The sequence below is a fragment of the Anas platyrhynchos genome, chromosome 25, assembly GCF_047663525.1.
Source record: "Anas platyrhynchos isolate ZD024472 breed Pekin duck chromosome 25, IASCAAS_PekinDuck_T2T, whole genome shotgun sequence".
Taxonomy (NCBI): Eukaryota; Metazoa; Chordata; class Aves; order Anseriformes; family Anatidae; genus Anas; species Anas platyrhynchos.
The window spans coordinates 5,134,336-5,149,398 of NC_092611.1; the positions used below are offsets into that span (position 1 = coordinate 5,134,336).

A 15,063-nucleotide genomic window follows, 5' to 3' on the forward strand; every position below is an offset into this window, starting at 1 on the left:
GCATCAGCACTTTGGGAGGGCGCCCAAGCAGATGGGGCAGGAGCGGGGTCTGGAGCGAGCCCCACGCGTGGGCAGCCCCGGGGACAGGAGCCAGGGTTGGGGACATGTGTCCTGTGTCCCTTGCGTGTGCTGCCTGCCCTCATCACTGCTTTGTCGCCCGCTCGGAGATGGAAGATGCTATAGATGTGCAGAGCCCCGTTGTTAGCAGAGACAATAGGAGGATAAATAGAAAGGCTGGATGAGCCGAGCACGGGAGCAGGGGACTTGGAAAGGTGCTGGTGCACTGCTGCATTGCAGAGACAGAAAGACTTTTCCAGACAAACCGTCCCTGCCTGCTGCATCGCGACCTGCCTGCTCTGCACCAGGCCGTGCCGTGCTGGCCTCGAGGTCCCCCAGGACCCGGGGGTGCCACGGGACTCGGGGCTCCTCCGCACCCTGCTTTGTGCTCCGTCAGCGTGCTGCAAAGTGGGGGCTCCGGCTCTTTTTGCAGTTCTGCCTTCCTCGCTCCCTCCCCGCTCTGGTTTCCTCCTGCTTCTTTGGCATTTGCCAACAAACTCGTCTAAGGCAGCATACTGGGAGTTGTTTGCAGCTCCGTGAATCCCGGGCAATGAACCAAGGCAGATCTTGAAGCCCGGTATATTATTATTAATGTAATTAGTGCGAATCATTTGCATGTATAAACTTTCAATTGAGGAGATCAGGTACTTTACAAACATGCATTAACTCACCCTCCCTGGAAAGGAGGTGCCAGCTACGTTAAAAGCCTTGCAGAGGGCAGAAATGAAGGGCAGGGAGCTGCGAGGCTCTGCTGCGGGTTGCTGTGCGAGCCGGTGGGGAAGGCAGGACCTCCCGCCCCCGAGCCCCGGCTCCCTCTGCCCTCACCAAGCTGAAACTTCTGCCTGGGCGAGGAAGAGAAGGGAAAGCACAAAAGGTTTTCTTTTCCACTTCTGAGCGCTGCTTTTGACCAGCTCAGTGTGATTTTGAAGAGGCACCGGGGTGGAAGCTGATCTGAGGGCACCTGCTCACCCCGCAGGCTTTGGAGATGCTCCGGCTGCCGCGGGGGGGCTGGAGGTAGGCACCAGCCCCAGCAGGGACCCCCCTTTTCTGCCGGAGCCTGCTTCTGGGTTAATCACTGGGTCGTGTCCTATGGGGTGGGCTCCCCCCTGCAGGGAGGGGGCTGCCCTGTGCTGGGGATGTGCCTTTTTGGCGATTCACACCGCGGTGAGCGCATGAGATTCCCTCCAGCTGATGGTGCAGGCCTGGATGAGGATGCCCGTGGTGCTCCTGGGGGATGCTCTGAGCATCTTCCCGCTGTGTACACCCCCCAGGCATGCAGCCCCAGCAGCGGGGAGCCTGCAGCAGCCTGGGGAGCAGCTGGGGCTTTCAGCAGGCAGGAGCGAGCCTACGGGCTGGTCTGTGCCTCTGCTGTGAATGTCCCCGCATGGGTCCTGCAAGCAGCGTGGGTTTGCACATGTCCTGCTTCGTCGTCCAAGCTCGGGGGGGCTGAGCTGGGCATCCGTGTTACTGCGCCTCTTGCAGCACGTGGAGGGGTCAGAGGGTGGGATGTCTGGGGTCTGGAGATGTTTCAAGGAAAGCTGGGCTTGGCCTTTTATCTCACTTTTCACAAGCACGCAGCTGTGTGCATCGCATTTTGAATGATGCCATGAGCCAAAACTGGTCTGGCTGTAACCAAGTGTGGGTGCCTGCCTGAGCATACGGTGCTGCAGCGAGCGGGTGAGCACGCACAGCGGGTGCACGGTCTGTGTGCACACCAAAAGCGAGCAGATGCTCCAAAGGTTCCCGAAGAAGGGCCGGACTGCTAAAAGATGCTAGTGCATGACTTCACCCACCACAACAAGGAATAAGGAGGGGGGGACCGGGTTGGTTGGTGGTGGTGAGGATGCTGGTTTGATATTTATCAGGCAAAAGCCTCCAGATCTTCTCCTCCAGTGCAGCATGGTCACCACAGTGCATCCCAACCTCCGGGGTCATGAGCAGCACCCATCCCAAAGATCACATCCCCAGGCCCCTTGGCATGAGCAGGCAGCGCACCAGGTGCTGTTTGCTTCCAGCTTTGGCTTTTTACCCAGGGAGGAGCCAGGAGGAGAGCTGCAGGCTGGGCTGAGAGCAGGGCTGGTCAGGGCAGGCATGCCTCAAACCCTCTGCTGGGGTACCAGAAATGGTCTTTTCCCATGAGCTGACTTCTCTAAACGTCTAATTACCTCTAGTGTGTGTTGAATGCCACTCCATTATTAGTCCGTTTAGCTTTCTTTTCTTCCCACCACGCCTGCATCCCTGCAGGACCAGAGAAATCAATGCCAGCCCTCCCATGGCAAGTGGGCAAGAAGGACTGAGCATGTTACCTAAATGCTTTATTCCCCGTGCTCTCACCACATCCATGCCTTGGGTAAGTGAGGAGTTTGGGGTCCCCAGGGTGCCCACCCGGACCCTGGCTTTTCGTTTGCTCAGGAATTGATGCCAATCCTTGGTTGCCACCCGAGCAAAAACATCCTAGGGAAGCCTACAGGAGCAGTGAGACTGTGTTTGAATGGGATTGAGTTGTTCACAGCCCGGCCTTTAATTAATCCTAATAAATAACAATAAAATGTGATAATCACAGAAATAAATCCAAGACGTGAAGCTCCTGCCTGCGGCGGCGGTCTAGTTTAGTTGATCATTTATAGCGCGATGGAGGATGCACAAACAGGAGATGCTGTCTGGGACACGAAATGCTGCACGGGGCTAGGGGGCAGTCCCCCTCCGGCAGGGCTGGAGCACCTCTTCTCCTTGCCGGGTCTCCACGGGATGCTTTTGCAGCCAGGTTTAAAGTAAATCCCAGGCTAAACTGATTTCCAGATTGGGCTAACCCATAGCGGAGACAAAATGCTGAGAGTTTGGAAGGGATTGCTTCCAAATCCAGAGGTGCCTAGAAATTGCTGAATTAGCCTAGGTGGAAAAAAAAAAAAAAAAAAAAAAAGGCCTCTAGGGATGCTTGATGATGGCTTGGTGCCATGGTGCAACACGTGTGAGACTCCATTAAGTGGCCTGCGTGTGGGAAGGGGATTTCTCCAGGGTGGGCACTGAAAGCCCAGCCCTGTCCCTGCATCCCAGGATGGAGCTTGTACCCTGGTAATTGCAAAGAAAGCAGCAGTCAGGTTGCTAATTTTGCTGAGCTCTTTTCAGTTCTAATTAACATTATTCATTTCTTGTGTGTCCTGCTGGGTTGAGACAATCTGTGCTCTCCAGCCCAGCCCTCTGAAACACCAGCGATCTGCACGAGAGGCAACAGAAAGTGTTGTGCACCAATTACTGCACGTCAGTAATTAAAAACCTCCTTCCCCCCGCTGTCGGGCCACCTCCTCTCCTGACATTTGCTGTGTGCAAACTCGAGAAAGCAAAGAGAGAAACTGAAGAGGGCACGGCGCTGCTGGCTTGTGCAACCCGGGTCTGTGCCGAAACTGCGGGGAGGTGCCGGGGGCAGGCTGAGACACAGACAGGGCTCACAGCTTGGGTGCCCCGGTGCTTATTTATTTTTAGGATGTGAGGGCTGGCTGGTTTGGAGTCTTCATGGGCCAGCTTGCTTGCAGAGGGCGGCTAGCAAAGGCAAGAAGCTTTGGGAGATGCTAAAGGGGTGGGGAAGGGCAGTACCAGATGGGTCCCGCGTCCCCTTTGGGGCACAAGTGGATGGGCAGGGGGGGATGCTCATAGCTCTGTCCTTACCTTAAAAAGCCCCAAATCTGCTGCTTGTGGTCATTTTTGTGTGTCCAGGTGGCAGAGGGTCAGGGGCAGTGAGGAGCCAGGTGTCCATAAAGCCTCGCTGCCTCCCCCAGGGTGGTGTGACAGTGGTGTGTTAGCAGCGTCTCCGTCTCCCAGAGGAGAAGCAGAGAGGGAGGGAGAAGGATCATCGCTTCATGCTGAGAGACAGCAGCTCTTCATCTTCTCGGAGGAGAAGGCCTTGCTTTCTGAGCAGGAACGTAGCCGGGATTAAGGATCTTAAGAGAGAAAATTACCTCATCTGTGCTTAATTATTTTTACATCTTCTTTTTCGGAGGCGAGTGCTGTTTTCCAGCACCCTGGGGACCTCTCTCCCCCCTCGTTCCCTGGCACACCACGGGGTGGGAGGAAGCCAGGGATGCTCCGGAGCGGTGGGGGGAGCATCTCTGGGCTCTGCTCCTGCCCGGAGCAGGGAGGAAGAGGAGAAGCCTCCAAGCTCGGCGGTGCCTCCGCTGCCCACCTGTGCCTGGAGCCTGGCTTCCAGCCCCACCAAAGGCTTTGCAGCGAGAGGGCTGCTGGGGAGGGAAATGGAGCAGATGGAGGGGCTGGAAGAGCATCGGGGCACTGCAAGGAGGGAATGAGCCGTGGGGACCCTGGCTGATGGCCGTGAGAGGAGGAAGGGGCTCGCCAGCTCCTGCTGGGGGCTTGTCCTGCCGTTACCTGCAGCGGGGAGGGGATCGAAGCCCTCCCCGTGGCAGCAGGCTGCCGTCCCGAAAATAGCACGCCGCTACCCGAAGGTCACAGAGCCTCTTCCCAGAGCCGTTCCTGCTGTTTATTGCATATATTGGCTCAGGAGCTTTAAGAGGGAGGAAAGAAAATAAAATAACAAGTTTAAGCTTGCCGATCCCAGGGACAGAGAAGCGTGTCTAGGTGATAAGAAGAGATTGCAACCAGGTGCTGTGAAGGGCGAAAGCACTTATTTCACTGTTGCCTCATGCGTTACCTGAGCCCCGTTGCTTTTCAAAAGCACTTAAATGCCCATATGATAGAGGGAATGCTTGGATTACACACTGTCTGCCTCCATTATTATCCAGGGATCTCCAAGCCGATGCATTTCACAAAAAAAGTAGTGTGGAGGAGGAGAGAGAAAATATATATATTTTTAGTTCTGCCTGCTTACAGGTCCTCAGCGATAATTTCCACAGGAGGGCCCAGTGCGAGAAATTCAAGCCACGTCTGGATTCTCATCAGCCAACATTTCTTTGCAATATGGCTTTAGCAGAGAGGGTGGGCACCCCCTTTTTGGGCTGAAACGCTGCTCACGGTGCTTGCAGGAGCCCATTTCATTGCATTGTGATGGGCAAGCCGGAGCCAAGGACCAAATATCTGCGTTTTATTAAAGCCCCATAGGTCTGAGCTGCCGGTGCTGTTGAGGTCCAGAGCACAATATAATAAAACCGTCTTTTGGGGTGAAATCTCAAAGTTTTATTCAACTCGAGCAACTTAACTCCAAGGTTTGACTCAAGTTGTAAAGCCTCTGAGAGCAAGCAAGAACTGAGTTCTTGGTGTTCAGCCCAGGCTGAATCTATTGCTTTTTTTATGAAGATAATAAAAATCTGCTCGCATTTAATTTATTATTATCGTAATATCATTATGGAATGGCAATGAAATTGTTTAATTTATCAGATGTTTTCACACCAGAGAGGGAGGATGGGCCAACAGCTTGGGTCCTTGCCTAGCAAATCCTCAGGGACTCCTGAGCCAGGCTGCCCCGCTCGCCTTGGGGCAGTCACCTCAATGGGCACCCACCGTCCCCATGCTGGGTCTCGAGGTGGTTGTCCAGGCTCCTTCTGCAATCAGAGAGGCCGAAAAGATACCTCCAAAAAGAGGCAAGGGGAGAGGAGGCAGCTCGTCCCCCCGAGGTGCGTTCTTTGCTGGCAGAGCCGAGCGAGCACTTCGGATCGCTCGTTCCTCTGCATCTCCCTCCCACGGCTATAGACTGGGAATAATGGCATCGCCCACCTCCTGGGGAGAATCGGGATGTAAAAACGAGCTGGGGGTTGTGTGGCTGTTCGTATAAACAATCTTTCCGAGTCCACGTGAGATAAGCTAGCCCTTGAGGAGGAGGAGGAGGAAGGCAGAAGCGTAGGCAGAGAGGTGGTGGCGGCACCATGAGAAGGAGAAGGAGTCCCTTGAGGCTGGACTCTGCCCCACCAAGACAAAATTCAGGCTATATAAGACTCACTGCCAAGTAGCTGGCACCCAGGGGAGTTCACATCTTGCAGTTGGTTCCCTGCCCAAAGTTTCCTTCACCCATATTGGCCACAAAGCAGGGTCAGTCCCTTTAGACGGGGCGCTGCCTCCCCTTGCCCTTGGCGAGGCTACCCTGAGCGACCTCTCCGAGGCTGCTCTCTTTCAGTGCCTCCAAAGTTAATTTGCATCCCAGCCACTGCACAAGTAATGAAGTAGAGTGGGGAGAATATAAACAACGGAGCTTAGGCTGAGTGGTTTTATGTAGGAACATTATCCGCCGTCGCTGGCATCCAGCAAAGCTCGGCTAAGTTTTAACAGCTCTGCGGTCTCCAACTTGCTTGGAGAGAAGTGGCGTTTGGGTCAGGATCTGCATGGCCCTGCTGCCCGGGGAAGGGGTAGGGGAGCAGGCTGAGATGGTTTGTTAGAGTGGAGGATGCAAACCTTGATTTGGGACATGGAGAGGGAGGGTTACAGGGCTGGTGTTGTCCTTTTCGGGGAGCCAGGCTGGTCCCCGCTGCTCAGGACAGAACAACGTTCCCATTCAGGTGCAAAGGTTTGTGCCGTGCTGTCTTCTGGGTGGTGCCTGTTGTTAACGGGGCTGGAATTAGGAGATTTCTGCCTCTGAAACATCACCAAATGGGTGAGATGTTTAGCTGGGGAGAGATGCACTAAGCGGAGGAGAAGCAGTGGTGCGGATGATGGGAAGGGAAGGAAGAAGTGACAGGGGGGACAAATGGCAGGAAGCTCAAGGTTTCTCTTTAGAGGTGTGTCAAAGCTGGCTTGCTCCTGAGATAAATTTTCCTCGCTCCTTTGTGAAGCAGAGTGAACTGCTCTCCCTGCTCTGCTCTGCATTTCTTCGCCTGGCTGCAGGGATCTGATGCTCTGCGAAGAGACCAAGCGATGGCTTTGGGCAGGAGGGAGTGACCTGGGTCTCCCCAGAAGGTGTGGTTGGGACTCAGAATGGATGCTGTTGGCTTGGCTGTGGTTGTCTCTGTGTTAACAAAGGAGCAAATGGGAAAAGAGGGGCAAAAGGTCCTTCGGTGAGTGGTGGAGGATGGCTCTGATCTGCAATAACCGCGAAATTCTTGGGTAAATCTCCTGAGCCGCGGGTTTAGATGGATATCGGTGCCCTGAGCACAGCAGGCGAAGTGCTGACATTGTCCTCTTTGGAGAGCCGCCACACTCGGTCTCCGAAACTGCTGCTGGCAGCAAAACTAAAAATAGTGCCGAGAGGAGGAGCAGGAGCTGGGGAAGGCGGGGATGGCAGCACGCTAACAGGTCACCTCTGCCTCTGCCCAGGTGCTCCGTGGACAACCGCGTCACCCGCGTGGCCTGGCTGAACCGCAGCAGCATCCTCTATGCCGGCAATGACAAGTGGTGCTTGGACCCTCGGGTGGTGCTCCTGGCCAACACCAAAACCCAGTACAGCATCCAGATCCACGACGTGGACGTGTACGATGAGGGCCCCTACACCTGCTCTGTGCAGACAGACAATCACCCCAAGACATCGCGCGTCCACCTCATCGTGCAAGGTAAGAGGAAGGGATGTCAAAGAGGGGTTGGGTGTGGTGCTTTGACTTCTGGTCCTCCCTTTGAACCTGGTGTCTCCTGCCATTGCTCCTACAATGACCAAAGCGGGGTTGGGCACAGTGCCTTGACTTCTGCTCATCCCTTTGACCCTGATGTCTTCTGCCATTGCTCCTACATTGACCCTACTACATGTAGGACAACTCAGTGCAAACATTGAGGGTGTCTTCATGCTTGGAGAGTCCAACTGAAGCTGGGCAATGCCCAAGTGTTTGCAGTCACATTTAGCCAACTTTCCTGGAGTAGTCATGGGGCTCTGATACAGGCAGCTCTGCCTCCCAAAATAATCACTGCTAAACCCACGTTGCTGTTTTTTTTTTGTTGTTGTTGTATTTTTTTTTTCCTATGCTGGAGGCAACGCTTGAAGTAAAATTTGTGTTGGGGGAAAAGAGAGAGCTGGCAGATTTGTGTACTTTGCGGGGGTGTGTGTATGCCTAGCAACAATATGTGTTTGTGTGCTCAAACTGTGCTCTCCCGCGAGGAGGAGGAGGGACGGCACGGGGGGCCGGAGCGCACGCGGTGGCCGAGCACAGGTGGGCTCTCAGGAGGGGACATCCGAGCGTGGCCACGCGTGATGGCCGAGCAGATGGATGTTCATACGAGGCACCTCCTGGTGTCTGCGCCATGGGATTTGGTGGGGATATTCGCTGGGCACCTCGTGGTGGGATGTATGGGACCCGTCCTGCCCGTACAGAGGAGCCCAAAGGAGGATTAATGGAGGATTTCTAATCCCTTGCTGGCATCCCTTTTTTCCTCCCCCTTCTTCTGTGATTTGGCCAGAAGCCCTCTTAGCATGACACACCAGCTTGACTATTGGAATCTCATCTCGGGCTAATTTTCGAATGCTGATGGGTGTATTGATTTGGAAACAAGCTGGGTTAAAAAGGCATTGGTCTTGTACACAGAGCTGGGCTGAGCTAATCCGCCGTCGATATGCCAGGCCTGAGCGTTATTGACAGCCTAATGAATAGAAGGGGGGGAAAAACCCAAACCAAGCCTTTTCCCCCCTCCTTCCCCTTCCGCTTTCTCTTCCCTCTTTGAGCAATCAAGCAAACTAAACAGAGCCGGACTTCCTCCATCTCCATTAACCACGAGGAGCAGGCGGATGTGTTGCCATCCCGGGTCCTTGCTGTTTATCTTGCCATCTGTTATTACCTGCCTGCGTCCCTTAAGCCGAAGTCGATCACCCGCAAGTTCTGAAGTTGCTATCAGGCGCCGGGGCGATGCAGGGCAATTTATATTGCCTCCCTTCTGATTCCCGTTTCCTGACCTAAATTTCCCATATCGCCAGACATCCAGGCTCATCCGTCCTGTGTCTTGCTGTAGCATTAGGCAGAGATGTTTGGATACAGGAGTAAAAGGTCATATCTTAATTCCCTGCTGCGGTACAGTTAAGTACTGGAGGATTCAGTGATGGGCTCAGCCCTATAACCTGCTGAATATCCCTGCTGCTGCTGATGGAAATGCTGGCTCTCGGGAGCACAGCCCCTAATTTCAAGAGTTATTGCTTGGCTCAAGCAGCCTTTTCTTGGGTGGAAGGTGGCAATGGCGTGATCTGCAGCAACACGCTGGGACGGGGTGTGAAAGCGAACATCGTGCCCAATAAAGGGAGGCTTGCTGGAATGACCCCAATTAAAGTTTGGCTGGGTGAGTCCAGGTGACAACGAGAAGGAGGGAGGAGTGCGGCTTGCCACAACACAGTCCAGGGCAGAAAGAAACAAAACAGCTCTCCAAACAGCTCCTGATTTCCTCCGGCTACACACAGAAGGGCCCTGGGGGCACGGCTCTGGAGGCATGAGCACGCCAGCCTCGCAGGATGCAATTAAATCGTGCCCCAGGGCAGGCTGCAAGCCCCAGAGGGACCAGCCTGGGGGGCAAGGAGCTCTTCCCCATCCACCCAGGACATCAGCAGCCTGCGGCTCCCCCAGGCAGGTGTAATGGGTGCTTATCAGCCCAGCCGAGAGCCCCCAACCCATCCTGTGCATCTGTCCAAAGCTTTAGGGGATGGAGGGAAGGAAGGAGGAGCTGGTGCATCCCCAGTATGTGCCAAGGGCTGCTGGAGGAAGCAGTGTTGTGGGGGGAAAGAATAAAAAACAGGAGAGGGACTGAGGTGAGAGTTTTCTTTAGGATATGAGGGTTGGGAATGGTCCCCCATGGCAGCAGGGAAGAATCAGTTGAAAACCACGTTGAAAACAAGAGTGTCCATGCTGCAACAAGGGAAACGCTGCACATTTATTTCTAGGTTGGCTCCATTGATGGCTGCGATCCCAAAATAGGTGGGTAGAAGGCACCTCAACAGCTAATTTAGCCTGTCCCCCTGCAATGAGGCAGAAACATCACTGGCAAACATTTGTGAAAGCTATTCTTGAAAATCTTTAACAAAGCAGGTTCTTCCATCTCCCTAGACGCTCTATTCTACTGCCTTGCTACCTTTATAATTAGGAAACGTATGGCTAATATCTAACTTAAACCTTCTTTGTTGCAAATGAAGTGGAGTTTTTCTCATCCTATCCCCAGCGGACATGGGGAACAATTGATCAATGTCCTCTTTGTAACAACCTTTTGCTTTTGGGAAGGTTGTTATCGTGTTGCCCCTTAGCCACCTTCTTTCTGAAAGGATGCAAGCCCTCTTTCTCCCACCTTTCCTTGTCGGTCAGGCTTTCAGAAACACTTGTCAGTCTTGAAATCCTTCCCCTGAAAGGCAAAAGGTGAGCGCTGGTGATCCAGGAATAGCAGGCTGGCGCATCTCTCCTCCCCGCTGCTGCACTAATGTGGGACAAATGAGCCCGGGAACGAGACAACAGCCCCGTGGTGCTGAATGCATCAAAGTTCAGACCTGCTATGCCGGGGGCTGCTTCAAATGGGGCCAGGCTCGGTGTTGGGGATGCGAAGTTGATGCTAGCCAGCGACGTAGCTGCAAAAGGCGCAAGGAGGTTTGCACCTGGAGCTCCGAGAGAGAAAAGCTCCCAAGCACCTCCTGCCTGTTTATTGTGGGACCTGAAAGGAGCCCTTCAGGCAGCGTCCTTGTCATCCGCAGTGCCTGGGAGGTGACCCCTGCACACCCCTCTGGTTTGTTCATCCCCAGTTTGTTCCTTGGAGGGGCTGCTGCAGGACCAGGCGGGGCACAGGGAAGTGGCACTGCCCATGTTTGCAGGACAGGGGAGACGGATGCGTTTCTGGGTGGAAAAAGCTTTTACCCCAAAGAAACAACACCCAGAAAAGCCCCACTCCCAACGGGCAAGCTCTGCACTTGGAGGGAGGCTGAAATCCTAAAGAGAAGGACTTGAGACTGACCCTGCTGACCTCTGAGGAGCGATGCTTCCCCTTCCCCTCCTCTCCTCCTTCCCCCCTCAGGGTCACCGAATGCAGAAGTTGCTCTGGGTGCTCCTGATCCTCTTCTCCCCCCCGCCCCCCCAGGACACTTCAGCTCTTTAAGCCTCTCGAGCGCAGCCTTTCTCCGGGGCTCAGGGTTTAAAAGCGAGAGGGGAGGTAGGAGGAGGAGGACGACGGTGTCTGGAAAGCTCTTATTTGTATTGATAATAAGCCGTCTCCACCGCGCGCCTGCACAACACTCCCACCGCCTTGTAAGATGCATTAAGGAAAGTTGGCCTTATCTCGGCGCTGGAAATGGACTTGGGGAAGGAGGCACGGTGCCTGCCGGAGTTTAATCTCACTTAGACACACAAATTTGCATGATAGAAAATGGTGGAATTTTAGTGCTTAGGAAGAAAAGGGGAAAAAAAATGAAAAGGGGAGGCAACTGGGGGATATTAGCACTTTCTCCTTGCTTTATCAGTTTCCCTGGCCCTATCTGGCTTTTTCTGTTGTCAGTGGAGCAACTAATCACCCCTCCCCTTTTGTTTGGTGTAAATGAGTTTTCCCACTCTTTCCCGGGCCTGGCTTAATCTGCAAATCCCTGCCTTTGTTTGGGAGTTAATTACCTGCTTGCTGGAGTCTGGGGGCAGCGGGCGCAGGTGGCACGGGGCCGCCCCAGGGTGGGAGCTGGCGTCGGGGCGCAGGCGGTGTGCGGGTGGCACCTCGCCCCGTGCCGCGGCACCGCTGCCAAGGTGTGCACGGAGAGATAAAGCAGCCAGGGGGGAGGCTCGCGGCACCTCCCCGAGCCGGCTTTGTTTCAAGCCCTGAACTCTGCCCGATTAATTTTCCTTTGATGCCGTAAGCCCCTGTGCGCTCGCGGGAGAATGGGAATAAGTTTTTTTGAGGCCGCCGCTCTGCCTGCGCCTCGCGCCGAGGTGGATGGGGATGGAGCCAAGGGGCAGGTTTCACGTGGTGGTGGTGTAGGTGTAGGGGGAAGGATCAGGCCCTGCGGTTGTTGTTGCTCTTGTCCAAAGGCCTCAAGGTGGCTTGTAGGGAAAACGAGGTGGATGTGAATGCGTGGCTTATGCCTGAGCATCTCAGACCCTTTATGAGCACCGTCTGCCCGGCAGTCTTGGCACCGCTGCCAGAGACGGTGTCCCTCATTTGGGGCTGAACCTCTCCTTAATGCCCCTAAAGCTACTGATGCTGCAGGTGGGAAGGGGCCAGGGAGCTTTAGCACTCCCTGTATTCTTACCAAACATTTCCTCTGTGTTTCTGATCACTGTGAGCCTGGAGTAGTGACTGTTCCTGGGCAATGCTCCCTCTTCCAGGTGGCTTCGCCTGCACAGCTTTCCATGCTGCCATCCCCGCTCACCCCAATAGTGTCCAGCTACACACCAGTGCCTGGCAGCAGCTTGTGCTTGCTTGGTCCCTGCACAGGCAGCTTGTGGCTGAGAATGGGACCGTGCATGAGCAGTGTCGGTACTGTGAGGCTGGAAACTGCCCGAGGTGGTGCAGCCCCACCTGAGCTGCCAGGAAGCAGGAGCGTGGTGTGGTAGATGCTGTGTGTGGGTTTGGTAAAAAGGCACATCCCAAGAGCTCAAGATGTCCCACAGGGATGAAGGATACGCCCCCATTTGGTAACTTGGTGATGGTAAAGGCATACAGATGTTGTCTGTGGGCAGGAGCTGCTTCTGGCGTGGGTTTCCCTGGTGCGAATGCACCTTTCCTTGCCAGACAAGCTGTCCTTGCCAGAAGCAAAAGCAAGTTTAGGTAATGCCTTAGAGTTCATCACAAAAAAGTTTGTGGGGATCTGGCAACATGAAATCGCCCTCATCCCTCGCTTCACCTGAGCTCCCGGTGTCTTTGTCTGATTCATTCCTTCCTGTGCATTTTTATTGCTAATTTGTCCATCCCTCAAAGCCTCCCCTGCTGGCTTTGCACCATGTTCGGTCCAGGGAGGAGAGAGCAAATTTCAGGGGAAGCCCCCGGTGTGCACGTTGTGTTGGTTTAATGGGTTCACAACGAACATCGCTTGGGGCAGCTCCCGAGGGGCAAGGAGCACGGGATGTAGGATGAGGGCTGGGCACTGGGTCTGGCCACATCCCTTGGGGTGAAAGATGGGATTTTGTGTGGTTTAACCCGCAGACATGCTCGTCCATGCTCCCCACCCGAGCAGCTGTGCACCCAGCGTTGGGCTGGGCGGGCTGTCCCCAGCCTTCCCCAAGTCACTTGACCTCTTTGCAAATCAATTTAACATCTGCGAGGCAGAGATAATAATTGTCACCTACTTCACAGGGGGGTTGATGAGGATTAATTCGCTAATGTCGACAGAGGTCTTTGAAGATGGAATGCGCTATCTGAGAGCTAAACGTTATTATTAATTAGCAATTATATCGTGGGGCAGGAGGGGGGAAAACAGACTCCAGAGCTGGAACGAAGCTCTCGTCCCTGCCCTCGCTGCGGTTCTGGGCTGCCCCCATTAGGTGCCCTCTCTGCTGCTGGAGGGACCACGTCTGCAGGGACACGTCCCACTCGTGCCACAGCGCATCCTCCTTCCTGGGGAGCATGGATAAACCCTGCTGGCATGGGGAATAAAGAGTGGAAGGGATGGGGAGGTGACCGGGGCTCAAGTGTGTTAACCGGTGTCCTCGTTACAAAGGGAGCGAGTTGGTAAGAGAGCAGTGATGGAGAGAAGGAAGCCTCTGTGCTTGCTTGCCCTGCGGTGATGCTGGCGGGCCGGGTGCCAGACCTGCAGAAGGGCTGCGCTGGGAAGGAGAGAGGGGTAGGGCCGAAAGCAAGCGAGTGCCCAGGGGAGGACGTCTCCTGTTCCCAAACAGCGATAATTGGCAGGAGACTGGAGCGAGGGGAAGGAAGCAGCAGTGATTCATAGGACACAGACCGTTTTCATTTCCTTCGTGCTTTTCTTTTTTTTGCGTACATCAAGGCTGTGGATGGTTTCTCTGTTTTCCTCCCCTGGAAATCCACTGAGGCTGTAATCCGGAGTGTTGCAGGCTACCCTAAGCGGAACCGACACGAACCCTTTGCGGTCCCCTGCCCCCGTGCCCTGCTGCTGTTACATCCCTGCCGCAGGATGCAGCCGTGCGGGGAGGTGCAGCGATGCCCACTGGGGCCATCTCCACCTGCCCACCCCCCCGTGGCTCTGCTATTTCCATCCCTCCCAGCCGCAGCTGTGCGTGCCTCGGCGGCGGCGAGGCGAGCTCGGTGTGCCTCTTTGCTACTCCCTTGGAGACACGCAGAGCCGTGCAGGTCACCCTCTGAGTGCTCCACTTCTGGAAAGCAAGAGCCTGCTCCTCTTCGAGCCTTTTTCTGAGCAAACGGGGGCCCGGCAGCTCCGTGCTCCCATCCTCTCCAAAGGCTTTCATGGAGAGGTCGCCTGCCCCACCGGGAGCGATTCGGCAAAGATTCCACTTCTGTGGCACGGGAAGAACTGGGAGGCCAGTGGCACGCTGCACCCGTGCACTCTTTAGCTCTCCAAGCAGGGCTGGAGGAAGACCTTGGTTGTTGGCACATCTCACAGGGGTCCTGTCCTTCCCCAGGGATGTCTCCCAAAGGAGACGGACACCTCTCCGCCGCCGCGCACGGGTCCCAAAGTGCCGTTCAGCACGGCGAAAGCCGGCGGTGGGTTAATGAGGTCGCTGCAGTTTAATGTTACTGCAGTAATCTCTTTTGTTTTACTACATTAAAATATTTGCGGTGGAACGGCAGGACCACTGTAAGGCGATAGCGCTACCTTAATGTTATTGTTACCCGGGAAACGCTAATGGTGGCTCAATAACATTATTGCAATTTAATCTTCCGCCAATAAAATTAAGGGGAGAACAGTGAGACCTCAACAATGTAATGTTACTACAGTAACAGCATTGTTATCGTGATCGCGGGAGCGGAGTCAACTCGTTGTAGTAGAGCATCGGGACCGGCTTTAGGGTTGCCATGGCAGCGCGGGGGCATCCGCGGGAAGCCGCGGCAGGGGATGAATGGGAGGAGATGGCGCTGGTGCACCAGTGCCACCGCTACCCCAGGGGAGGCAGCACGCCAAGGTCGCGCCGGTATAAAGGCTCCTCGTTCGCCTAATTCCTCGGCGGCGGTGGTTTTGTCGGCGCTTTTCTTCTCCTCCCTCCACGGCCGGGCTCTGTGGAGCGGGTCTGTTGTTTTAGCGGCAGTAACTCTGCA

The 15,063-nt window shown here is 54.9% G+C and overlaps 1 protein-coding gene across 13 annotated transcripts in view; it reads left to right on the forward strand.

The window, feature by feature from the left end:
• Positions 1-15,063, forward strand: part of LOC110353623 (protein CEPU-1) — a 327,673-nt gene that overhangs the window by 269,709 nt on the left and 42,901 nt on the right. For all 13 annotated transcript variants that reach the window (XM_038167580.2, XM_038167579.2, XM_072027628.1 and 10 more), the window contains one exon: positions 7,267-7,499. In XM_038167580.2, coding sequence (XP_038023508.1) covers positions 7,267-7,499 — 233 coding nt within the window. The remainder of the gene's footprint in view (positions 1-7,266; positions 7,500-15,063) is intronic.